Source organism: Schistocerca serialis, chromosome 2, assembly GCF_023864345.2.
Source record: "Schistocerca serialis cubense isolate TAMUIC-IGC-003099 chromosome 2, iqSchSeri2.2, whole genome shotgun sequence".
NCBI lineage: Eukaryota > Metazoa > Arthropoda > Insecta > Orthoptera > Acrididae > Schistocerca > Schistocerca serialis.
The window spans coordinates 615,029,251-615,057,166 of NC_064639.1; the positions used below are offsets into that span (position 1 = coordinate 615,029,251).

General features: G+C 36.9%; 1 protein-coding gene and 1 pseudogene across 3 annotated transcripts in view; both read right to left on the bottom strand.

Annotated features, from left to right (window-relative positions):
• Nucleotides 1-14,354: 14,354 nt before the first annotated feature.
• On the bottom strand, nucleotides 14,355-14,472 carry LOC126458889 (5S ribosomal RNA; annotated as a pseudogene).
• A 744-nt stretch (nucleotides 14,473-15,216) lies between these two features.
• Nucleotides 15,217-27,916, bottom strand: part of LOC126457664 (RB-associated KRAB zinc finger protein-like) — a 116,260-nt gene continuing 103,560 nt past the window's right edge. For 2 of the 3 annotated variants that reach the window (XM_050094155.1, XM_050094156.1), the window contains 2 exons: nucleotides 25,833-25,897; nucleotides 15,217-16,405 (listed from right to left, as the gene is read on the bottom strand). In XM_050094155.1, coding sequence (XP_049950112.1) covers nucleotides 15,540-16,405; nucleotides 25,833-25,897 — 931 coding nt within the window. In that variant the 3' untranslated portion in view covers nucleotides 15,217-15,539. The remainder of the gene's footprint in view (nucleotides 16,406-25,832; nucleotides 25,898-27,916) is intronic. The other variant, XM_050094157.1, reaches the window with a different exon arrangement.

Consider the following 27,916-nt stretch of genomic DNA (forward strand, 5'->3'; position numbering starts at 1 on the left):
TAAATCAGCTTGCATCAGTTGTTGAGATACCTGTTTCGAAAATATCCTCCTTGGTTTTCTTGGATTTTCTGTATTGGGCTGAAAGAATATTTGGACATTGATGCCAGTGATGTTTAGTAAATCAAAACATACAGCCATTGTCCATTTTCTAGTTACATGAGCCACAAAGTATTTACTGCACATCTGATGCAAGTGATGTGTTTCTACAAAAGTGAGACTGCCAATGAAAAACTAATAAACAAATTATCAAAAGTAATATTCCAATTGCATCCATTCAGACTTTCTGCCAATTGATGCACAATATCATATGGTTTAAATGATGCCTTGTGTGGGACATCTAGTTGTCTTCCACAATATAACTCTTTTGATACTGTGTGCAATGTTTTGGCATTACAAATAGCAAAGAATTTCAAGCCATACTTGGCTGGTTTGTTTGGTATGTACTGAATGAATGAACATCTTCCTCTATAAGGTGACAGAATCCCATCTATGGCTGCAGGCTCTCACAAACTATAGCCTTCCTTACAATTTATAACAAATTTATCTTTCTCAGGCCTTCATGTTCTTAGTCATCTCTTGTCATCAAATCTCACACTTATGAGAAGAAATAAGAACCATCAGTATGACATAAAAACTCTGAAAATCATAATACCAGCCCCATCATGACCCCAAAGTTCTTCAACATTTGTTTTATTTCCACCTTTCAAGCTAATCAAATTAAGGGTTCCAATAAGAGCACAGATCCCTTTTCTCAAAGTCTCCTTTGTGTCTCTCCCTCTAGAATATTAGTTTTGTGATATCAGGTTTCTAATATGCAAGTTGATGAATGGATCATGTCCTCACTAATCTTGTTGAACGCCATTAATTCCTGTGTAATACCTTTAGCAGGCCTCTTTGGACCAGGAATGATTTTTACTAAATTTCTTGAGGGTGTTTTTGCTGTTTTGGCTACAATACTTTCTATAGACCACTTAGTTTTACCATATTTACCAACACGAAAAATAATACTAATACCATATTTACCAAAAAAAAAACCAAAATCGTTGTCACCAACATCTTCTCTATAACACTGTATTTCCTCTTCTTCAAGATGTATATGTTCATTTCCCCATAACCCCCCCCCCCCCCCCCCCCATTGAACGAGTCAGATTCCGAATACTTACTATCATTGTAACCATTTTTTAGAAGGTTTAAAATTTCCACCTACAACAATCCTTTTCTGAAATGAGTCCTAAAAGTACGAACAAAAATGAAACTTATTTGATAAAAGATTTTAACCCATAAAACAATGGTATAAATAATTAAAATAAAAATTTACTTACATTACTGGATGCATATCTGACCCTGTACACAAACTCAGTGCAAACAAAAGTAAGCTGTAGTTATTGCCAAAGCTTTTTTGTTACAACTCTAGCAACGAAACAGATGACTAACAGAGGTCCAACTTGAAGATAGGTGGAATCACAAGCAGTTCAACAGTGAGTAATTAGAATTCAGAGCAAAACAATGAACTGTGACTGACTCAGTCAACAAACATTGTTGATCATAAAGTATTATGAAACAAATTATAAACAATGTTCCTCAGGTTAGGGTACTAGGACCAATTCTGTTCTTAATTTATATTAATGAGTTTCCAAATGGTTTAAGAAACAGAGAAAATAATGGATGACAGCAACATTATAGTCACTGATAAAAGCACCAGAACAGGTGAGAAGGCAAATGATATCTTTAAGAATGTCTACAATTTGCAAGCACATAATAAATTAGCATTGAACATGAAGAAAACAAAACAGCACGAGCTTCAGCCTAAGGAGAAAAAACAACTCTCACATTAAACTTACATGATAAATTTATAAACTCTGTAGTAAACACAATTTTTAGAGGTGAATATTAATCGTCAATTGAATGCAAGGAGCACATAAAGATTCTGACAAAGAGAATGCCATTAACATGTTACACCATTAAAATCCTATCATCAATATGTAATAGGCAGTACCTTTGTGCTGACATACTATCGTATTTGGATCCAAATCTTCACTGTAGCACTGTTTTCAGGGTATCAAACGTACGAAACAAGGACACAATTTTCAAACTACAGAGAAGGATTATAAGAATAATAACTAAAAGCAGTAGTGACACTCATATAGTAAAGAAATATTTTAAAAATGTGTATCCTTGCTGTTCATCTACCAATGAGCTATGCACATCAGGAAAAAAGTTAGTAACTATGTCACAAATATATCTATACATGACTATCGAACTAAAGCTAGCTTGTATTTATAATTACCAAGGAAAAACAAATGAAAAAGTCTAAACAGCATTTTCTGTCATGGATTCATATTGTATAATATTTTTTCCAAAGCTGTGAAAGAGGGAACTAAAGCATATTTGTCTGAAAATGTAAAGTATACCTCTTCAATAATTAATAATTACTTTTAGAACTCTAGGTAGGGGTTAATAAAAAATGTGACAACTTCAACATCTCTGTCACATTATAATATATTTTCAAAATGTAATACTTTTTATAGAAATATCGTACATTCAATATTGGTTGTGCATAATAATAATAATAATGTCACAACTTTTTAGACTAACATCTCACTCATAAGGGGATGCTAATTCAGTTTTTCAGGCAGGCAGAAGGGAAGAGATTGGGTGGGTGAAATGTGCAGTAATTAGACCAAATGAATTGTGTGTAATTATTTTTCATGTTATCAAACTATAGTAACTTGTTCCAGGTATGTACATACACTAACCCATTGCACACTAGGTATGACTGAAAGCAGTAATGCATTTTTTTAAGATTCATATTCAGGATGATGGAGGCTCTGGCTCTGTCCAGTCATCCTAATTTAGGTTTTCTTAAATGACTTTGAGCAAATGCTTCTAGAGCAAATGCTTCCAAATGCCTTCAAGCATAATGTACTATTTCCAGTATATTAGTGAGAGCACACATCAATTTAAAAACATCTGAAAAGCTGTATCTAATATGGTATTTTGTTTATACACATTATATTATTATCGATAATATACAAGAAACAACAATATTCAAAATGACTGTTATTATGGGCAAAGGAAGATGATAAGTGAGAGTCATTTGAGTCTTATTTTGAAGATTTTAGCTATATCTACAAAAGACCACATTTGCTAGTGGTGTGAATTTTACATACCTGCATTTGTCTGTGTTCTACCACAGTTTATGTTCACTAAGTTTGTGGTGTTGCACTCTGGAGTGTCAGCAGATGGTGCAGTTCTTCAGTCCCATCTAAATCTACATGCATACTCAACAAACCACTGTGAAGTGCATGGCAGGGGATACTTCCCTTGTACTAGTTACTTGGGTTTCTTCACATTACATGCATATATGGAGCGTGGGAACAATCACTGTTTAAATGCCTCTCTGTGTGCTATAATTAATCAAATCTTGTGTAGGGGGTTGCAGTATATCCCAACAGTCATCATTTAAAGCTGGTTCTTGAAACATTATAAGTAGGCTTTCTCAGGATAGTTTGTATCTATCTTCAAGTACCAACCACATCAGTTTCTTCAGCATCTCTGTGACACTCTCCCAAGGATCAAACAAACCCGTAATCATTTATGGTGACCTTCTCTGTACACGCGTCATAACCCCTGTTAGTCCGACCTGGTATAGGTCCCACACACTTGAGCAGTATTCTGGGACTGGGACTGGTCTCATGGATGATTTGTAAGCAATCTTCTTTGTAGATTAATTGTATTTCCATAATATTCTAGCAATAAACTGAAATCTGCACCTGCTTTATCCACTTGGGTACATGGTATGTGATTGTTCCATTTCATATCTCTACAAAGTGTTATATCCATGTATTTATATGAGTTGATCGATTCCACCTGTGACTCTTTGATGCCGTAGTCATAGGATACTATATTGTGTGTGTATGTGTGTGTGTGTGAAATGCACAGTTGTACAGTTTTGAACATTTAAAGAAAGTTGTCAACCTCTGTTGCACCACTTTGGATCTTATCATGATATGATTGAATGTTTGTGCAGCTTTTTCTAGACAGTAATTAATTATAGGTAACTGCATAAACTTTTCTTGATTCGCAATATCATACTTTTGACAATAAGCATAGGCTTGGTCATCAGTCTGGAAGTGCTTTTCATAAATCAAGAAATGCCACTTCTAACTGACTGCCTTAAACCATGGCTTTCAGGATGTCATGTGAGAAACATGTTACTTGGGTTTCACATGACTGATGTTTATAGAATCCATCCTGGGCAGTCTGGAGGAGGAGCTCAGAGTATGTTTTGGTACCACAGAAGTCTTTACACATGGTAAGAGTTTCTTTGGGTTTTGTGAAAGATCCATCAATAATAGGATTAGGATAGCTGACCAAAATTTCTTTGCTTTTTTTAAAGATCCATTGATAATATTCTGCTATTTTAGTGGAAAGACCAGTAAAGTGCAGTACCACATGAGGCTCTTCCATGAGGTTGTTGATTATCTAGTCAAAACAAGAGAATCATGGAAAAGAAAAGAAAGGTTTGTGCCCTTCTGGCAGAACTAGAAGTGGCATATTTTGAATTAGAGTGATTGAAGGAGAAAGAGACAATGGGAACTGGGAAAAGGTAATGGGTAATAAGCAACAGGAGAAAAACTCAGAAATCAAATTTCAGATTTCAGTTAGCAATAGGTTGGACTTGTTATCAGAAGTGGAGAGGAGCCTAAACCAATTTCTGAGCAAAGTACAGTGCAGCAGACTTGTAAGAACAACTTTAGGGCTAGATCAGTAGGAAAGACAAGTAGAAAGAAAATAATCCTGTTTCTAGGTACAGTCATGGGAGGGCTATAGGAAACGAGTTACAGGAAAAGTTAGGTGTAGAATGCCAAGCCACACATGACACCTAGTGCTAAGTTCAGCTAGGTGACAGAGAACTTAGGGGCTTTTGCAGAAATTTTGATGATAAAGATCAGTCACTTATAGTAGGAAGAACAGGAAACACCCTGCCTAGCAACTAAAATAAAAATATTAAAGGTGACCTGGAGGAAATAAGAGCACCAACACCACAGGCTGCTGTAGGGTTTGTGGAGTTTTTGCAGCACCATGACCAGACCTGAGTTAACACAGCTGTCTGCAGTGTAAACAAAGATCTGAGTGGACTGCTTTTGTCTGAAACAAAGTGTCTTATCTCTACAGTGCCTGTTGCTGCATTTAGGACATGAGAACATACAAATCATGGCCTGCACATGAATAGGAGGGTGAAACACAGATTAGCAGAGCATCTTCCAGAAAGTGTAAGGGAAGCCGCAAACACATAAGGTAAAGTCACTGTGGTGGCTGGAGTAATTTTGTAGGTTAGAGTCAGGTTCTAGACAGACAGTCTTGAAAGAAATGAGAACAGGACAGGACCATAATATATTTAATGGCTTCCAGAAAAGTGAAATTAGTTTGTTTCATTACTAGCACATTACGGAGCTGAAAAACAAGGTAGATGAACTTCTCTTATGTCTAGATGATATGAGATGCTCTGAACTGATAGATTTTCTGTGTCTCTCTGTACCTATGTAAACACAGGGACTGAGAAATTATATATAAAGGATTATAGACTGGTGTCATTATTGTGTAGAGTGCACTTGGAAAAAGGAGGAAGTACCACAGATATAAAAGTTGGGCATAAAGTCAAAAATATTAATACAAATAGTTTTTGTAGATCAGAACCTGTGAGTTGTTACTGAAATCTACAGATGCCCTCTAGGAAACTTACAGCTATTTACGAGAAATCTAGATACATTACTGAGTTAGCAGTCAGACAAGAAAAAAAAGTTAGCAGTTTGTGGAGATTTCAGTACAGATTTCTTAAAAGATTATGACAGATAAAATAAACTGGAACCATTATTTGGCTGTTTTAATTTCATTTCTGTAGTAAATTTTTCAATTAACATGCAACAAAACTGCAGTACCCTAACCGATAACATTTTTACAGACAGTGCACAGACTGAGACAATTAATGTATACCCAATTGTTAATGGACTACCTGAACATGAAGCACAATGACAGAAATAAACAATGTAGTACCTTACAGCTCTGAGGTATGTTCATGCAAAGCAGGGATGTTTATTAATGAGGACCTGTTACATGGGATGAAGTATATATAGAAAAAGATGTTAACGTGAAATTCAATATATCACATAAATTTGTGTCAATCTTGAAAGTGGTTTTCCTAAAAAGCTACTGAGAAAGTCCCTACAAAAAGTAAACTATGGATAACTAAAGGAATTAAAGTTTCCTGTAGCGAAATTTAGCCACAATAAGTTATGATCTGAGGTTACTTGTGTTCCATTCTATGGGGTCGTCCACAGAAGAGTAATCTCACTAATAACTAGAAGCAATTTACTTAGCAAATAAGAAGGGTTTTTCAACAGAGAATGCTATTTATACATTCACTCACCACATATTACAAGCCCTGAATAGTGAAATATTGCTGGTTGGTATTTTCTGTGATCTTTCCAAGGTGTTTGTGTAGATCATGTTGCAGTCACAGAAAATCTGAAGTTTTATGGAATTGATGGTTTGTGCACAAATGGTCTGAATCAACTTTAGCTAGTAAAGTTGTGCTGAATAATTCAAACAATGTTGAAAGGAGAGAAAAGCTTAGTGACTGTGTAGAAATCACAAATTGTGTCCCACAAGGTTCAATTTTGGGTCTGTTCCTATTCCTTATGCCTCCCAAGAGTCATCAACTGCATTTTTTATGATGTTTTATCAGATATTTGATATTTTGATTTTGCAATGTTTAGCTGGAGTAGGCCCAAAAAATTAGTCTAGTATGATATTTGTTTCATCATTATGCATTGACAGGGACAGTAAAACATGAAGAATAACTAGTACCCCAGCAGTGACTGAGCAGTGCTGCTGCATGGCAGTGGCATTCAGTATTGCCAGAGAGATGCTTTCGCTGCTGGAATACCGATTATGCCTCATGTTTTATTGACCCTGTTATATACATTGATAAAATGAATATCACACTAGACTAATCTGTGACTGCCCTATCAAATACGTACACAAAATTCAATTTAAAAAATAATTTTGTTTGGAACAAGAAATGGACCGTCACTTACTGTCAATGGGGGACATCACATGAAAGACTTGGTGAGCATTATTTTTTTGGGCTGACTCCAGCTACACATTAAAAAAAAAAAAAAAAAGCAGTACAGATCTTAGGAGTAACACTTTGTGCATGTGAATGACCTGCCACATAACATTCATCAAGCAGAATTGGTACTTTTAGCAGACAATACTAGTGTTATGATAAAGATAGAGAAGATATTGTTACTGATGTTTTTCAAGGAATTATTAACTGGTGGACTCTTCCTTAATTTTGGCAAAACAGACTATATTCAGTTCAAGACAACAAATAGAAATACCAACAATTTATGTAGCACATGAGCAGGTTTCAGTAAACACGGTAAGGTGCACTAAATTTTCGAGTGTACGTATTGATGAAAACAAACTGGAAGAAGCATATCATTGTGACCCAGGGAGTTGGGATCAAGTTCTGTGCAGGAAGCTGGGCATGGAGTGAGGGACAAGGTCCAGTATACGCATGCAGGTGTTAGTGGCACAATGACATGCATAATAAAATTTATTTTCCAGGATGAGTTTATAGAGCTATAAAGTATCTCAGTACATCAAACAGCAGATGGCTTAAGCACGAGCTGTGTATAAGTGCTGACATGACCCGTATAATAGGATGTAGTGAGTGGCACTTTATGAACACAGAACACAGTGTGTAACAACACATTTTTTGCTTCATAATTTATGATCAGATACTGATGGATACATTATGAAACAAGGCCCCAGGGGTGGACAACATTGGAAGTACTGACAGCCTTGGAAGAGCCAGTTATGACAAAACTCTACCATCTGGTGAGCAAGATGTATGAGACAGGCGAAATACCCTCAGACTTCAAGAACAATATAATAATTACAATCCCAAAAAAGGCAGGTGTTGACAGATGTGAAAATTACCAAACTATCAGTTTCATAAGCCACAGCTGAAAAATACTAACACGAATTCTTTACAAACGAATGGAAAAACTGGTAGAAGCCGACCTTGGGGAAGGTCAGTTTGGATTCCATAGAAATGTTGGAACACGTGAGCCAATATTGACCCTATGACTTATCTAAGAAAATAGATTAAGGAAAGGCAACTCTACTTTTCTAGCACTTGTAGACTTAGAGAAAGCTTTTGACAATGTTGATGGAATACTCCCTTTCAAATTCTGAAGGTGGCAGGGGTAAAATACAGGGAGTGAAAGGCTATTTACAATTTGTACATAAACTAGGTGGCAGTTATAAGAGTCGAGGGGCATGAAACGGAAGCAGTGGTTGGGAAGGGAGTGAGACAGGGTTGTAGCCTATCCCCGATGTTATTCAATCTGTATATTGAGCAAGCAGTAAAGGAAACAAAAGAAAAATTTGGAGTAGGTATTAAAATCCATGGAGATGAAATAAAAACTTGGAAGAGCAGTTGAACGGAATGGACAGTGTCTTGCAAGGAGAATATAAGATGAACATCAAGAAAAGCAAAACGAGGATAATGGAATGTAGTCGAATTAAGTAGGGTGATGCTGAGGGACTTGGATTAGGAGATGAGATGCTTAAAGTAGTAAAGGAGTTTTGTTATTTGGGGAGCAAAATAACTGATGATGGTCGACATAGAGAGGATATAAAATGTACACTGGCAATGGCAAGGAAAGCCTCTCTCAAGAAGAGAAATTTGATAACATCGAGTATAGATTTAAGTGTCAGGAAGTCGTTTCTGAAAGTATTCGTATGGAGTGTAGCCATGTATGGAAGTGAAACATGGATGATAAATAGTTTGGACAAGAAGAGGATAGAAGCTTTCGAAATGTGGTGCTACAGAATAATGCTGAAGATTAGATGGGTAGATCACATAACTAATGAGAAGGTATTGAATAGAATTGGGGAGAAGAGGAGTTTGTGGCACAACTTGAGTAGAAGAAGGGATCGGTTGGTAGGACATGTTCTGAGGCATCAAGGGATCACCAATTTAGTATGGGAGGGCAGCGTGGAGGGTAAAAATCGTAGAGGGAGACCAAGAGATGAATACACTAAGCAGATTCAGAAGTATGTAGGTTGCAGTAGGTACTGGGAGATGAAGAAGCTTGCACAGGATAGAGTAGCATGGAAAGCTGCATCAAACCAGTCTCAGGACTGAAGACCACAACAACAATGACATTATGTACACAATGTAGAATAACTAATTAGCTTACCACCCTGCAAAGTAAAATTAACTAGCCAGAAGCTGTAATTACTGGTTATGCATTATTTCAGAATCAGCAATTTGATACTGGTTATGGGAAAACTAATTATGTAACTTTTGAAACGATAAGTGAAGATGTCGTGATAGCCGAGCGGAGTGGCCGCACAGCTAGAGGTGCCATGTCATGGTTTGCATGGCCCCTCCCACCAGAGGTTCAAGTTCTCCCTCAGGCATGGGTGTGTGTGTTGTTCTTAGCATACATTAGCTTAAGTAGTGTGAAAGTCTACGGACTGATGACCTCAGCACTTTGGTCTCTTAGGAATTCACACTCATTTGAATCTTTGATGTCATGATAATGTTAGCATCAAATTCCAGCCTGTAACTAATTAGCAAATTAATCACTAAGATTCAGTTATTTCATCTAAAGCCAAATTAACAGTTCAAAAAGTTTCTCAACGTAAAATTTAAGTAAATTCATGCAGGATCTTAGGGAATCATGTTGTTAAAGATGCCAGACTCAGAATGCCTGTAATTAATTTTTTACACCTTCTAGAAATTTCTGATATAAACAAAAGACCTTTTCAAGGTTCTGGCAAAATAAAGTTTTTGTATAAAATGTAAAGCTTGTAATGTTGTTCTGCAGTCAGTAAAGTTCCCCACTTTATGTTAGCACAAAAAGTTATTCAGTAATTAATAAGAAAAATCTAATTTTGCATTGAGTATTGTTAACCTCATTTCATTACTTTATTCTTTTCTCAAAACCTAAAAACCAATACTTGAAACTATATTCATTAAAATGAAACATTTGTTTACTTCAGAATCTATTGACTAAATATCTGGTAATGAATCTTTCTAATTGTAATTCAATAAATCGATTTTGTAAACAATGAGACCAAAAGGGCATGTATTGTCAAGGAAATATATAAGCAGTGCTGCATGTTAAGCCAGAAGAAAAATTCACGTTGTGTTTTGCTCTGTGATGAAAGGTCTGTGTAACTATGTTGAGAAAATATATGACTGTCAAAACGACGATTTTCTGGAGTTGACTTTTATTTTAAAAACTAGAACCTCACATGTTGTGTTCTCAAGACTATTGGAAGTGTATTAAGCACCCCAATGTACAGTTTCTGCAATCTAGTAGAGATTTCCGTTATAAAAGCTAACTATCAGCCTTCTAAGTTTACTTAAATTGACAGCAACTTCTTATTAAGTTAGTCAGTTTCTTTAATTTCTTTAATTAATTAATCAGAAGGGAGCTATGTTAGATCCGTCAGCAAGTCGTGATGTCAGAGCAGCAGGTCACTGAATTGTGGCTGCGTGTTGTGCCAGTGACAGTGTGGAGACAGGCAGACATCACTTGTTTAGGTGTCCAGTGGTACAGTGCAGCTTCCATATCAGCATGATCATAAACAGCCCACTGAGTGTTACGGGTGATGATAGTCGATTGAGTGGTTCAGGATGTTAGCTGTTGTGAAGACTAGATCCTGGTCATCCATCATGGATTGACCAAGAATGCAGTAGATGTTCACGAATCAGCCAGGGGGCTGAACGCACAAGGCACATGGAGGTGACAGCTTGCAGTTCATCTGTGACCGATCCTCAGTGGAGGAGGGCTAACTGCACACCAGTCTTATCCTTATCCATGATATCCCATTAGGCAGCAATGGCAGACAACAGCTGTGATTTGCGCAGGTTGGCTGCATCTCGGTGTTGAAGTCAGCAAACAGGTGGCAGGAAGACGATCAGCTTGTTGTGGTTTCACTGAGGAAAGAATGGTGGCACAAAAGCATGTGTCTTTGAGCTCCAGCCCCCCCCCTCCCTCCCCCCATCTAAAGAGCCGAGCCTGCTGCTATGATGCAGAGCTCTGGGATCATGATTGAATTTGCCCTTGTTTATTGGTCTTGCCAAAGCTCCTTGCTTTGCTGTGGTAACTCAATAATTATTGTTGGTCATTGAGCTAATGTCTTTCTGCAACTCTGACTATTGCAGTGACACCCTAGTGCTGAAGTTATTGAGTATTACTTCATATTACTCAGTTATGTAGCACTGCGGCATTTGTGCTTGTGCTTCCCTCGCTCGGGGGGTTGTGTACCAATGCTCACTTTGCTCCCTACCTTCCGCTAAGGACACCAGTCCAGAGCTAGCCTCTGTGGCTCTGAGCTTGCTGGGTACATTTAACCATGTACAACAAAATTATTCTGCAGTGTAACAATATTACCGAACTGCTTAAATGATTCAGCTCAGCTACTTTTTCTCTGTGTATAATTGCTAGTCCTTGAAACAAATGAATCAACCTCCTGACATATTTTGCATATTTCCATTCAGTAATGCCTTACAGAATAATTTTTTGAGGTAACTTGTCACTAGAGGCAAGAAAAAATTGTTTTACTTTATGTCATATTCTGTGGTTTTTTTCTTTTTGCCAAGTTTAGTGTTATTTTTGCTAGATTCATCGTTATTTTTGCCAAATTAATTGTTAATACTGCCAAAATCATTTTCCGGCAAATTTGATGTTACTTTTTCTCAATAGCAGTATTTTTTTCCAAATTCATGAACCTTTTTTCCCAAATCTGATATCTTTTTTGCCAAGTTCAGAGCTGTTTTGTTGCCAAACTTGTGTTTTTTTACCAAAGTCTGTGCTTCTCTAAATTGATATTACTTTTTACCATGTTATTTTTTTGGCCAAATTCGTTGTTATTTTGGCTAAATTATGCAGTTTTCATGAAATTCAGTGTTATTTATTTGTCAAATTTGTTGTTATTTATTTTCCAAATTCAGTGTTATTTTTTGCCAAATTTGATGTTATTTTTTGCCAAATTCAGTGGTTTTTTTCCCCTCAATTCACTGCTATTTTCATCATTATGGAAAAGTTTGTTAGAGGGAAATGAACTATCATTTTAATATTACAAACAAACCTAAGCGTTGAGAAAATTAGATGTAAAATGCAATTTCAACACTCAATGACTATCTGTGGCAACTATTAGTAAACTGCCACCCTCAGATTTGTAACACTTTTATATAGTGCAAATTAAAATTTCACACTATATTTTAGAAATTGCTAATTTTGCAATATTTCATGAAAAATCACTAATTTCACATTAACATTTTTGCAAAATTTTGCTGTTTATTACTTACAAAGAAAGTATTGATTGCAGGAAAATGGGCGGCAAGGACACATGTGGTGTTCACCTGAAGTCATCACGTAGGCACCTCATCATCAAGAAGTTAGACATCTTAAGTGAACCAACACAATAAAGATATTTGCTGTGGGTAATGAAATTCATCATCAATAATCCATCACAATTTGAGAAGAATAGTGACCTTTATTACACATTATTATAGCTAGCAGTGGTTCAAAAATGAGTTCATTATTCACCAACAAAAGTTTTTGATCATTTGACCAATAATATAAAATGTCTGACAGGTAGCAAAGCAAGTTTTAAATCTAACATAAATTCATTTCTCAGGATATACTCCTTTCATTCCATGCATGAATATTTATAAAATGACTCATTCCACATAATTTCAATAAAAGAATCACTCAAGAGATCTACAGAACATGTAACACTAACTACAGTAGTCACTGAAAGCATCACACATTGTCCTCTCTTCCAGGATAATAAATTAGTTTGTAACTTATTTGAAGGGATAAAAGGATAATGCAGTTCAGTTCACTTCAGAATAGTGGCAGCTACAAGTCAAGAAGTTCACAAGGCATTGTAAAGTTACCTGAACTGCAATATAATCAAATAATTTTCAGGTGCATCTTCACAAAAACAATGCAAGCAGTTGCAGACTCCCAAGAGAAAGATTACAGTAGTTGAATTTCTGTGACTGTAGTAACATTGACAGTGTAAGAAAAGATAGATTGCTACTTACCGTGAAGGCAACATATTACATTGCAGACAGGCACAGTTAAAAAACACTTACACATCAGCTCCTGGCCACAGCCTTCAAAGAGAGAAACACACACCATTCATTCAAACAAGCAAGCACACCAATGTCAACACTGGCAGCTCCTGAGTCAGCAGTCATGTGAGCGAAATGCGCTTGCTTGTCAGAATCAATGGTTGTGTTTCTTTCTTTCTGACAAAGGCTGTGGGGAAAACCTTATTGTAACTGCTTTTTAATTGTGTCTGTCTGCAACCTAGCATGTCATCTTTACAGTAAGTAACAATTTACCTTTTCCTATATTATTGATAATCCTACCTGGAGTTTCCATTGTTAGATTTTGCAAGTGTGTATGCCACCAAAAAGAGTTTTATGTTACGTAATCCAAAAGTTTATTAATAATATCTGCCATAACCTATACTGAGAATGACACAAAGTTTGATGAAAAAATGGCTCTGAGCACTATGGGACTTAACTTCTGAGGTCATCAGTCCCCTAGAACATAGAACTACTTAAACCTAACTAACTGAAGGACGTCACACACAGCCATGCCCGAGGCAGGATTCAAACCTGCGACCGTAGCGGTCGCGCAGTTCCAGACTGTAGTGCCTAGAACCGCTCGGCCACTCCGGCCGGCTTTGATGAAATGTACAAATATCTTCTTACATCTTCCCACATTTTAATGACACTGATCAATCCTTTTTTGAACAAGGGGCACTGTCTGGCAACTGTTAACTTTTATAGATCCTTACAAACAGACAGTTTAGTAATTGATAGAAGATTTTTATGGCACTACAAAGTTGAACAAGGAAGACATGCCACTAGGAAAACTGAGAAAGAATATAAGTAGAGGAGATATTTTGGCTTTCCTGCAAGTCAGAATACTGGCTCTGAAGGACATGAATATGAAACTACAAGAAGTTTTTGATGTCTTTATTATGGGTGGAATACGTATATAGACAAACACCTGTCATATTAACCACCAGTCAGCAAAAGGGGTTATGAATGATACTTTGTTTCTTTCTTCTTCTTGTTCTTCTCTCTCTCTTTTAATGGCACTGTTTGGAATTCATGTATCCTCTATTGTTAATACAATAGTAAAGGAAACCCTTGCAATGTAGATAGACACTGGAGCTGTTACTTTTCAATCAAGTAGTTTCTCAGTTGGCCCCACAAGGGTTGAGTGCACCCCGCTTGCCAACAGCACTCGGCAGACCGAATGGTCACCCATCCAAGTGCTAGCCCAGCCCAACAGCACTTAACTTCGGTGATCTAACTGGAACCGGTGTTACCACTGCAGCAAGGCCATTGGCCCAACACAGTAGTTCACGTTCTCCAAAATCGAGATGTCCAGGAAAAGCACCAGAACCTCTTCACTTCTACAGAGTACAAAGTCTGATATTTCACACTACCAATAAAAAGGAAGTAACAACCGAAAAAGCAGTATGCATAAATGATTGTAATGCAAATCAAAGGGAAATACATTGACACAGCCAATATTATTGTATAGATTATAAAGAGCCTAACTATTTTACACTATGCTCTGTGTTAATCGTAATACCATAAAATTTATATCCAGTTTAACTTATGATAATATTTTGCATCTTTTTTTGGCAGTTGATTAGATCTACAAACAATACTGTAACACAAATCTATAAACTACAAAAAATCTATAAACTACAAAAAATTATGATAATTTTGGACATATCATTGCAATATGACAATGAAGGGGTTAAAGTAGGCTGCTCCAACAATGCCCCATTGGCCACAAGTGTCCATGACCAACAATCTGCTCACCTGCAGACAGGTGCAGATGAGGTAGCTCGGTTTCATGTACTTTCGTGCGTGCAAAAGCAATGAGGCCAAACCTGTGCACAGGCACTCAGCCAGGGCAATACAATCATGTTGCCTACAGATGGATACTCGAGCTGGAACAGCCTGGGTCAAAGGAACTGAGAGTGTTCTTACACACATTAAGTGTTTATTTTTGCAGAATGGAAAACAGATGTCATAAAGTAGCTCTTTTGTGTATTACAAGTTTTGACTTATGTAAGATATTTCAAAGACAAAATCCTTCTTCCTTTTATTACAACAGGAAATATTTGAAAAGCTGAAATTTTCACACAATTTACAGAATGTTTCTTTGCATTTTATCAGGTAATATCAATTTTCACATCTTCTTTAAAGAATGTCATTAACTAAAACGAATGTTATATGTTGCTCACATATACTGACTGCACACTTTTTTTCAGGTATTAATTACAGACTAAGGCCTACAATTATCCCACACTTATGTATGTGTGTATACATACATCTGAGTTCATGTACACTGATGGTAGTGGTGAAAATATACTAGTTTTGTTATACAATTGGAGTTACCTCAGGTAGATACATCGCTACCTAAATCCTTTTTACTTTGAGCTCCATAAGATGAGACAATACTGAATTTTTCAGTTAAAGAGGAGTTCCTAGCAGGATGTGTCATACTCATATGGTCAATGAAGGAATGCTTACTGTAAAATGTAGAAGGGCAAAAATTACATTTGAGTATTTTTTCTTGGTTGTGTTTCTGTATGTGAACTTCAAGAGAATGCTTATAAGCATATGTCTTTGGACAAAGGACACACTCATATGGCCTTTTTATAGATCGTCGCTTTTTTGTGGATTTCTTATAGCTCCTATTATGTTTTCTTTTATGAAGACTACTACCATCAATCTTATTTCCTTTGTGTAATAGTGCATGTTGCTGATACTGAACCTCATTATGGAACCTACTTTTACAATGATCACAAGTATACCTGTACATTCTCTCATGATCTTGATAGTGTGTCTGAAGATCTGAAGCACTACAAAAGTATTCTGAACAGAGTCTACACATGTTGTTTATATTCTGCAGATGATTTATTATATTATTCTTACTATCAAATGAAGTAAAGCATTTGCTGCATTGGAAATAGCCAACATCTTCTTCTAGGTGCTCCTCATTTATATGCCTTAACAAATCATCCTTTTCAGAGAAGTCTTCAGAACAATGGTGACAATGTGTATCTGGTATTCTGTTTTCAAGAAATTTGATAGAATCAGTAATTTCTCTTGGCCAGTGACTTTGTTCATCTTTACTCCATCCATACCACTTACTTATGGCTGATTCTGGGCTTGAAGTATTGCCTGCACTATCTGCCTGACAACCGTCAACTGGTTTTTCAGAGACAAGCCACTTAGTTATTTGCCATGTATAGCATGGACCTGCAACAAACAAACACACTCAGGATTGATATCAACAATTTTTCCTGTATACACAATAAACAATGGTTTATATCCTGCAAGGATTTCAGAAGGATAATATTATATCAGTATTTCAAAAGCACAACAGTAAATCAACTATTAATCAACACATCAAAATAGTGAACTGTAAGAATTATATGCATCAGGTAATTGTTCTTTTTTGCTGGTAACTAGTATTTATTACATCTCTGGCTGTGTCATTAAAATTAACAACAGTAACAGAGTTGTGAAAAGAAATACTGAACATTAACTGAAGGTATTCATACTTGCGACAACCAAACAATCAAGTCTAAAACAGGAAAATAAGAGGGACTGGGGTTTAAAGTCCAATGAAATTCAGCAGTGTTCAGGTAATATGATAGGACTGCAGAGAAATTTAAGAAACAATACAATGTGTATTTGGCAGGAAAGCTAGCCTATTTTCCCCGTCTTCAAAGAAATAAAATTTTTTTTGTTCCTATGATATTCATTACCTTGACAGTGTTATACAGAAAAAAGTAAAAGGTAAAGTTTTTGTGGCTTATAATTGTCAAGTGGAAGTTGAAGCTAAACTACATATTTCTGATAACTAATCTAGGAGTAAAGGAGACTGCTCACTAAATAGTAGAACCATTGAATCTTCAACACACATACATAAAAAGAGTCAAATCCTTCACACACACACACACACACACACACACACACACACACACACTTCTGCAGTTACATTGTGCTGGCTGAACACACAGTGCAGGGACAGCAGCTTGGCCAGTGGATTAAGTGAGGGGTTGTGGAGGGTGGTGTGGGCAAAGGGAGAAAGAGATGGGAAGAGGTGTAGCTGGCGTCTCAAAGAGAGGTAGCAGGTGTGTGTGATAGGGTGTGGGATAGGAATGCAGGACAGAAAGGCAACTCATGCAATATATGATGACCATGATGACAGTGGTGTGGAGGCACGGTTGGGAGGGGGTGATAGGACACAGAAAGGGGAGACTGCTGGGTATAAATTGTTAGTGCAGTTAGTTAGTGCACTTTGAGACCTGGAGGATTACAGGAGCAAAGGATGTATTGCAAGGATAACATCCATCTGCATCATCCGAAAGCTGGCAAAGATTTTTTCATTCATTTTTGTGTGACTGTTAATGACTCAAAGCTTCTACTATTCAGTGAGCAGTCTCCTTCACTCCTAAATTATTAACAGTCTGTCAGAACTTTTAATTATCAAGTTTATTTCTGGTAACTATTTTATTTAGTCCACCACATTCCTCAAAACCACTTCAGTCTCTCGCTAGTTTACTAATTCCAGTTTTAACTTAACTCGGAACACCTTCCAATACATGTGCTGGGCAGAAATTTTTTTATGAAAAATACATAATCTCTTAATCAATGTGTTTGTTTATTTTGAGAGCACTTATAATATCCAGTAAATAATAAGGAAGCATGACAGAAAGAAAGGTGTTTGCATTCTATTAAGTGATCTAGTAATCGAAGTGAGGAGAATTTTCAATAATTACATTGCAGAATACAGAGGTTTTGGCAAAATCAAGAAGCATGATAAATAAAAAATGATGTATTGAATGAAAGCTGTAGGTACTCACAAATGACATACAGTTTCCATACAAAATTACACATTCTCTGAAATCATTTATTGGTAGATATTAGTCAACTATTCACATTATTAGTAGGCCTACATCAGAGATCACTCAAGTTCATTTTTATAGATCTTTTGTTTCACCTATTGTTTTGCATGATGAGGTGGTTTATGAGTAATTTAATTTTTACATACAAAATGCTTTTCTGATAACATGTTATTCTAGCCTGTGTCATTGAGATAACATCAGATTTCTTGTGATGTAGCTATGTTTATTTTGTTGCAATACCCTGTGCTGTTTCAATGAGAATGATTTGCAATCAGACAGACTCATAAATGTAAAGTCTGTCCAGGCTCAGTATTTTCAGCTAAATGAATATGGTCTCAGTTACCATTAGCTACTTGATATTCACAGCAGAGCAAACACCTCTGTCAAACTTCTCAATTCTTTAGTCTTCAGTTATAAGCGTCCAAGATGCACCGGCACATGTTCTGTTGTCATCTATCCATCTTCTGTAAGATCATCTTGGTCATTTCTTACCTCTTGCAATCCAGCAAAGGACTTCTTTAGTCACTCTAAATCCATTCATCTGGCTACATGTCTACCCACCTTCATTTTGTTTTCAATACACTCTTAATTATCTCTTACACTCCCAATCAAATTGAAAATATGAGCAACATAGCTCCTATACTTCATGGATTAACCTCCAAAAATATATGCAACATATGGCCTACACTGGCTGTTTCTCAACTTTGTACCATATTGACCCCATAATAAGATGCCACTGCATGTAAGCCGCACCTCTAAATTTTGAGGAAGAAATTAAAACAAAATATTATGCACAAAAATAAAAGGAGAAAAGTTACCAGAGATTTACTTGTTGTTACATGTGATATGTATGTATGTACCATAAACATTTGTTCTAACATATAACACATATGCACCTAATATACTGGTACCATATTTTACCTTATTCATTCTCAGAACTATAAGTACCAGTATTAACTTCATCACTCTCACTCTCATTCTCTTCCCACAACATGTTATCCTCATTATTGCCCTCCACTACATTTGATACACAGCATTTCTTGAACCCCTTGATGGTGGGTTCTGAAAACATGGAGGACCATGAAACAAGAATCCACTCACACAGAAGGGTGACATGGCTTCTTAATTTCACCAGATGGTGAAAGGAAATGGTCTTCTGGGGCTGTTCTTGAAAGGCTTGCTGTTTTGAAGCCTTTCAAAATGGCTCTGAGCACTATGGGACTTAACAGCTATGGTCATCAGTCCCCTAGAACTTAGAACTACTTAAACCTAACTAACCTAAGGACATCACACAACACCCAGCCATCACGAGGCAGAGAAAATCCCTGACCCCGCCGGGAATCGAACCCGGGAACCCGGGCGTGGGAAGCGAGAACGCTACCGCACGACCACGAGATGCGGGCTTTGAAGCCTTTCCTCTGGTTTTTGTGACGAGGTATATGTTTGGGGCAGCAAGTTTATCTTTTACTTCAGCAGTTAGATGTCCCTTAAGGGGAGTTAGAACAGAAAAAAAAATTCACATTTTTGGATTTTTATCTCATTATAAAATTTGTAATTTTCCAAATATATATATCACTTACAAACTCACATGGGAAGTATTTTATTTTATTTATTTATTTTTAATATAATCTACACTGGTTGAAAATGTTAAAATTTTTACGTGCACTACTTCAAGACCTAACAAAATCGGTAGTTTTTTTATTTAGAAGGCTGTGGATTGCTGTGTTATAAAGGTTAAATTATGTGTTTGTATTGACAGCACTGTCAAAACCAGTAAAGTTGAAACAAAGTTTGAGAAACAAGAAACTTTTTGATGGTAAAACCATAAGAGGCAGGCTTACAGACAAAATGATTGATTAACTAAAGCAGTATTATGGGAAGGCCATTAGAAATAATACTGAGGATTTGTTGAAAATGAAGCAGGCAGTATGGGCTATCTTCTTCCACAGACTGATGAAAAACCAGTATACCACCTTTGCCCTCCTGGACCTGATTCATGGTACAATTACCGCAAAAGCCCAGTACTCAAACAGTTCATACAGCCATAAACATTCCACCCCAGCAGCAGTCATGGATATCATAAAACCTATTAACAGAGACCTGGCAAATCCTGAATTACTGAAGAAATGTCTGCATGGTCAGACTCAAAATCCCAATGTGTTGTTCAGTAATCTTATATGGATTTGCTTACCAAAAAATGTCTTTATGGAATGAAGACACTAAAGTGGGGGGGGGGGGGGGGTCAGTGATGCTGTTATTGCTTTGGTATGGTGAAAGTGCTACTGGATATGGGAATTAATCCTGGAGCAGATGTGTTATCATGACGCAGGAGCCATGAATTATTTTGCCACATTTCAGGCCATTTCCTTCTCACATTTTCTCGCAGGCATTGCAACACGTCCTGATAGTACCATTGGTTAACAGTTTTTCCCTGTAGCATGAATTCATGATTAACTAATCCTTCAAAGCCAAAGAAAACTTTCAGCATGGCTTTGACTTTTGACCTGACTAAGCAAGCAAAAAAGGCTTGGAGAACCTTTCCTGACCCATTGTGAAGATTGAATCTTGGTCTCAATATCGTAACCATAGACCCATGTTTTATCATCAATTATGATTCTCTTAAGGAACATCCAAAAGCTGTTCAGAAATGGCGCAATCCAAAAGCTGTTCAGAAATGGTGAGGCGAAGGTCTTTCTGGTGTTGACTCATGAGCTGTGGGGTGAACTTGATGCCAACACGATGCATTCATAGATTCTTTGTCAGGATGACATGATCCAACTGAAATGATAATTCTTCTGCAACCTCTTGTACAGTCAATCTTCGATTGGCACGTACAGTTTCATTGACATTCCTGACATGAGCATTGCAGGTAGATGTTACAGAGTGTTCTGAACAAGGTCATCTTTAACTTTTATCTGCCTGTTTTTAAACTGTGTGGACCATTCATAACATCAATTATGGCTTAAGCAGTCATCACCATAGGCTTCCTGCATCATTTGGAGTCTCTCTTTAAAAGTTTTCTTTAGTTTCGCGCAAAATTTAATGTAGACGCATTGCTCTTCTAACTCTGGCATCTCGAAATTAGCAAGCTTTGCAACACAACATTCTACTCAATACAGAACTGAACAATATATAACAGATATACCACAATGAAACTTCTGCCAGTTACAATTAAACACAAGCATGTGCAGAGATGCCAACTGCATTTCTTTCCAACACATATTCATCCCTGTCAGTGCACAACTACTGCGCAAAAAATGAAATCACTGTGCTGCCTCATCCTACATACTCTCCAGACCTGGCCCCTGCAGGCTTTTTTTTTTTTATTTCCAAAGTTAAAAACTGAATTGAAAAGATAAAGATCTGCAATGACAGACGAGCTAAAAGAAAATTCACAGATGGCACTTCACACGATCCAGCAAGAGGTGTACCAAGACTGCTTTCAGAAGTGGAAATGGTATTGGGAGCAATATATCAATTGTGGAGGAGAGTATTTCAAAGGAGACCATGTACAATAAGTGAAAGGTCAGTGCAGAAAAATTTTGTGGACAAAGTTCTGGAATTTTCTGAACAGAACTTGTATTAATTCAGAAGCATACACTGCTGTGTACTGATCACTAGAAAATCTACTTGTCTCAATGTTTTTGAGCTTGTATTCTGTCTTAATATATGTATCATCTCCTCCTTTTCCCATATTAGCTCTGCATGAGTGTAATCTTTTACATGTAAGTTATCTAACCCTGTAGTTATGTGTCACTCAGACAGGAATAGGATGTCTATCTTTTCAGAGTGCTCTAAATTTTCCAATCAGACAAGAAGCTCTTCTACCTTTCTACTCAATCCTCTAATATTTTGATGAAATAAACTAACCTTACTTTTCTGTTTATTATTAAACATTTTATGGGGGGCTCTTCTGTCATATTGAATTCTTTCAAAACAGGGTGCCTCAATCCTGACTCTAACCTTTAAAAAAAGGTTCCTCTTGTAGTACCACAATCCTTTGGAACTCTATATCCTTTTACCAGTCTCATCCCCACTCTCCTGAAGAGGGCATATGTGTAATATCAGTATGCTGCTATGATTTTGTCTTTTCTGGTTATCTGGAGTCAAATAGATTGAAGATTCTCTTTTTCAGTAAATTAATAATTTGCATTAATTTAAGCTATTGTTTTGACATCATTTACGTTGGGCCTCACCAATATGCAGAATGAAGGAAACATGTTGAATTAAAAGCTGATGTACCATCACAATTTGTACATTATACAAACTTCAGGCAGGAATAAAACTGCTATTGTAATTATGGAATAATTAACAATTAAAATTCCAATATTTCTAGTCATTGAAAGACACCTATTTTTATGTTTTCAAACTAAGAAACAAATTGTATCCATAATAGAAATATAACGTGGTAATTTTTCAGTCAGAATTAAGCATACTAATGTTTCAATTGGTGTTAGTTAATGGAATTGTAATTACAACTATATAGAAATGTAAAGTTTTACTCATACAAAATTTAATTAATTGAATCTCGGCCTTTCATTAAATAAAACTAATCCCTCAGTTCACCTGAAAATGATAGGATGATTATCCTTTATGTAAGTAAAATGATATAAGCAAATTAATGAAATATATTGTTGTAATGATAAAACATGTAATTTATAGTCTTAATAGAAACAGATTTTTTCCTGTCTTTGTATGAAATTATCCACTTTTATTTCAAGTAAATTTCTATGTAAGATGTACATAAACATTTTAATTGTTAAACCTAAAAATTTAATATGTAACAATGCCAGTAATTCTTTAAAATCATATAAATAGAGGTGATTTGTACGCCGCCATAGAGTTGGAGTTCAGTTTGACGTCGGTCATGAGACAGTGTTAAGTCAATTTTACATGTAGTTCACCACTGAACATCTAGCGTGCAAAATAAAACTAGTTGTGAACACAAATTCCTGGAGCTTATTTCTACCATTGCATGACTTCTGAGTAGCGATGCAGTAACATCAAAATGAACCTATGGTAGCATTATCAAGCAGCACCCTGTATTACACAAGATACGTATTATTTATTTGGTGGAAGACATCCGTAATAATAGAACTTAGTATTATTCTGTTTTCTTGTGTTAAGCAACGATACACATCCCAAACTTCACCACACAAAATCCATTTTTGCCACATTATATTACACTCTCTGACAGTAGAAACCACAGGGATCAGCTTTGTGTGATGGTGGCTCCCTGTATGTTATCTGCAAAAAGCTCAAGCAACCTATGTATCCCTCACCTGTTCAGGTGTAGGCCATGTCTATTATATCCATATTCCCAAACTGTAGCAATGCACTGCTTTAATATGTTATTTCATTTCAGTCAGCTGCTGCTTGCTCAACTCAGTGCTCACATGCCTCACAGCAGTGTTAACCCAGGGCTGGTCATGGCACTGCAGGACCTCCACAAAACTCACATTTGTTCATGTAGTTCTACTAATATTTCATCCATATCAACCCTAATGCTGTAATTACTGTCCGTAGGCATGCTGTTCCCTGCTCCACCTACTTCTTCTTCTTCTGCTTCATTAGCTCCCTTCCTGGATCATGTGTGGCTTGTTTTGCATGTCTTCTTTTTTCCCAATACCTCTTCATTCTCTTGCTTCTTCTGTTTCTTTCTTCTTCTATTAAGATAACTTTGATTTTGGTGTCCGGCCACCTGTAACAATCCACCAACCCTTTATACTTTTCCCTGCCCTGTACTACAGCCTACAGATTCCTTTCTTTTATTCCTACAGCCTTCCAGTCATCTCTGACTTCCTTCACCCAGTTGTTTCCCATATGACATGTTACATTCCATATCTTCTTAGTCAACCTCTCCTCGTCCATCCTCATGATGTGCCCAGCAAATCATAACCTCCTCTTCCACATCTCACTCAATATGTGTTCAATCTTTTCATACAATTCCTGTCGTAATATGTATATCCAGATATCCCCATGTTTTTTTGTGCACCAGAAGTCTCTCAAAAGTTTCCGCTCCTCCTTCTCCAACTGTATACAAGCTCTCTTGCTGAGTGTGATGCATACAGAGCAGCATTTCTTACAGTTGCTGTGTAATGTTGCAATTTGGCATTCCGTGACAGATTTTTCTTGCCATATATTGTTTTCACCACATACCGAAGCTTCTGCAAAAGCTGTGCCCTGTCTACTGCGCTACTGTTGCTCTGTATGCCACCATATATCTTCTCCCCCAAAAAAGGAAAACTGTTGGCCTTCTCAACCACTTAGCCATCTATCTTCCAGTCAATGTCTTGGTCTTCTTATATGCAGTCTCCAGTCCGACCTTTTATGCTGTTTTGGCTAGATTTTTTAATGCTGTCTTTGCCTCTTCCTCTGTCTCATTCAACATTTCCTTTATTATTGGATGTGTTGTAGTATCCAGTCCTCTATCTTCTAACACATCAAGCAGGGTACTTCTGTCAGCTGAATCGTAGGCCTTTTGGAAGTCCACAAATGTCATTATCATCTTTTTTCCTTTCCTGTGTTTGTGTTCTATTATCCTTTTTATTCCAAATATCTGTTCTGTACAATTCCTCCCTTTTTTAAAGCCACACTGATACTCTCCTATTGTTGGGCCCAGTTGTTCTTCAACTCTGTTCAGCATGATTCTCAACAAAACCTTGTACCCTATGTTTAAGAGAGAGATGCCCTGTAGTTATCCAGTACTTTCTTGTTCCCCTTCATGTGTAGTGATATTATAATGGCTTCTTTCCAGTCTATGGGTATTTCGTGTGTCCATTTTACAGCTGGTGCTTCTGCATTCAACAAATCCCTAAAATACCTAGCCATTTCCTCGCACACCTCTTTCTCGCCAATTTTTATTGTGCCACCTTGTCCTATTATGAAGGTTTCTTTTGCCTTGAAGCCTTTAATTTTGCTCTTCATTTCTCTGAAAAAGATTCATGATTTGTCTTTCTTGAAGCCTATGTTTGCTTCTTCAAGTTTTTCATTCCATCTACTTCTCTTGGCATTTCTGATCATTTTGCTAGCAATTTTTCTTGCATTCTGAAGTTTGACCAGTCTTCTTGCTTTTTACAGGATTGCCATTTCATCTATGCTTTCCTCCTGGTCTCGACTGCATTCTCACATTCATCCGTCCACCGCTCATGCATCCTTTTCTTGTTGTTAGTAGCCAGTCACACTGCCTCTTCTTCCATCATATCTCTCACTCTCTTCCAACCACTCTGAACTACCATTCTCTTTGCATACTCTGTTCTATGTTTTTTCAGAAGATCTAGGTCGATTCTGTGAGTGTTTATGGTCCTACGTTTCCTTACTCTGTTGGGTATCCATTTGCATTTTATTTCGACAAGGTAGCGATCTGATTCCATTCTACTATTTTTCCTCACTATCGGGTTCATGATCTCTCTGTGATTACTTGCTGAAAATGGCTAGAGAAAAACAAATATTGCAGCATCTCTGCATCATCCACCTTCCCCTAGCACTTTCCCTTTTTCTCTCATAATTTCTCCTAGCAGCCTCATAACTTGTTCCTGTCTGCACTGGCATGTTTCACCATAGCAAGTTCTTCTCTAACACTGTCATTTCTCATTCCTTCCTCTTCTCACTGCATATTCCTTCCATTTCCACATCACTCACCATGACCAAGTCTGACATTAACCCCAGTTAGGTGGCAAAATTTCATTTCATCCCATAATCAGGTCTTTACCACATAAATAAGAGCCACAGCACTAATGATAAATTGTATCCAGTAGAAGATAATCTCTTACGTATATCCAGCTCTCCAGTCCTGCCATGAAGATTGTTTTGCAGTTGTTCTCCTTTTCTACAGTTCCTGAAACAAAATTTTAGGTCCGATTAAATCACTATTACCTGTCCCAAAATGAACTCGCCTTTGAAAATAAAATCATTAAACAAATCTATTCTCTGCCAATGCATGATAAGTCAAACTCAAAATTCCAGGTTTCATTTATACAGAAAATCTACATGAAAGTCTGTTGGGTTAAAACTATATAGATATTCAAAGGACATAGCATAGTTCTGTTTTCATGAACAATTGAACAATAAAACAAAAGATGAACACATCATTTACACAAGTAGCAGTCAATTGAAAATGAGACATTTTTATTTCAAAGCCCAGGAACATTAGTGTATAACAATTCCAACCAAAATTGAGGCACCTCTGAGGACGTCGTCATGACAGGTGAGTCTCTCTCATCCTGGGGTCTGAGTGACCAGTCCATCCTTTTTAAACTTCCCCAACCTATGCCCTCCCCAATGAAGGAACTATTAGTTCTGAAAGTCAGATAGTGTATTCCAAAACTATTCATTCAAATTAATACAGGAGGTTGAGAACATCAAATCAAATGTATTTACTTATGGTTGACTGCAATTTCAGATGCTAGGTATAACTTACAGAGAAGGTAGTTTATAATGGTAATTACACCAGTGGCATTCACAGGAACTCCTTGAATGTATGACCATTGGCCTGCATGCATGCAGTACATCGTTGGATTTTTGAGTGTCATGTCCATTCAAAGATTCTTGGTATGTCTGTAACAGTACCAGCAGCAAAAGCGATTCTAGCGATGAGATCTTGTTTCCACAACAGTTTCGTACACCAGCTATTTAATATGACCCCAGAGGAAGAAATTCAGACATGACAGATTAGGTGACCAGGGGCCAACGTGGCCGATCCATTGATTCCCAAAAGTGGCGCTCAGATGATTGCTCAAAGCAGTGCAGAAATGGACTAGCATTTCATCGAGCTAGAATTATATCCATTGTTAACATTCAGAGGTACATCCTCCGGCAGTTTTGGCAACACATGTTTCACAAATATATGATATCTCTGTCCATTGAGGCACAATGCAATAATGTATGGTCCAACCAACCTACCATGAGAATGACAGCCCACACATTAACAGTGAATCACAGCTGATGAGCATGAGATCATGGCAATTGTCTCATAATCTATATAAATAAAAATCAGTTGCTGCAAGTATGAAAGCTCATCACATGAGAACAGCTTGACTGATTTGTTTTCCCCCCTCCTACTGTCAGAACGAGGTTTGTGCGAAAGAAGTTTTTTGAAAAATCCAACAGAAAAGTTGGAAATTAAAATCAGTTAGGAAAGATCATCATTTGAAAACAGCTAGATCAATTCTTTTTGTATGGAAAATAATTTTTTTTTTTTTTAAATTGCATTCTCTTTGACAGTCCTGCTGTCACATTTTCATAACAAAAAAATCAGTTTGACAGATATATCATTCAGATGGACAAAAGCAGATAAGCCGTATTTTTTTTAACATATAAGTAATATGTAATACATAAAGAGGATGCTTTGTTACCACAAAGTTCTTGACTAATTTACTTCCAGATTTTATATGATACTCTATTGAACATTCGGACAGTCATAGGCCATATATTTTTGTAATATACTACACATATACATAAATACTGTATATATGTAATGTATAAAGGATAAAGGTTGTTACCAAAAATCTCAAAAATATCTTGGTGGTTTACTTCAGGCTTTTACATGATTCTCTACTGAACATTCAGATGGAAATGGACATCGAGATAAGGGAGGAGGAGATGATGGACAGAAAGAGGAGGAGAAGGTCATGCACAGGGAGCCCGGGGGGAGGAAGGGGGGGGGGGAGATGTACAGAGAGAGTGGGGATGAGAAGATGGGCAGATAGAAAGAAGCAAGGAATTCAGGATGTATATGCAATTTCCATACATATTTAGCAACCGTGAAGCATTGTTGGGTTTCCTGGTTTTTTAGATAGTTTTTTAAATTCAACATATGAATTTCAAACTCAGAGGTTATCTTCTGAACCTTAAGCAC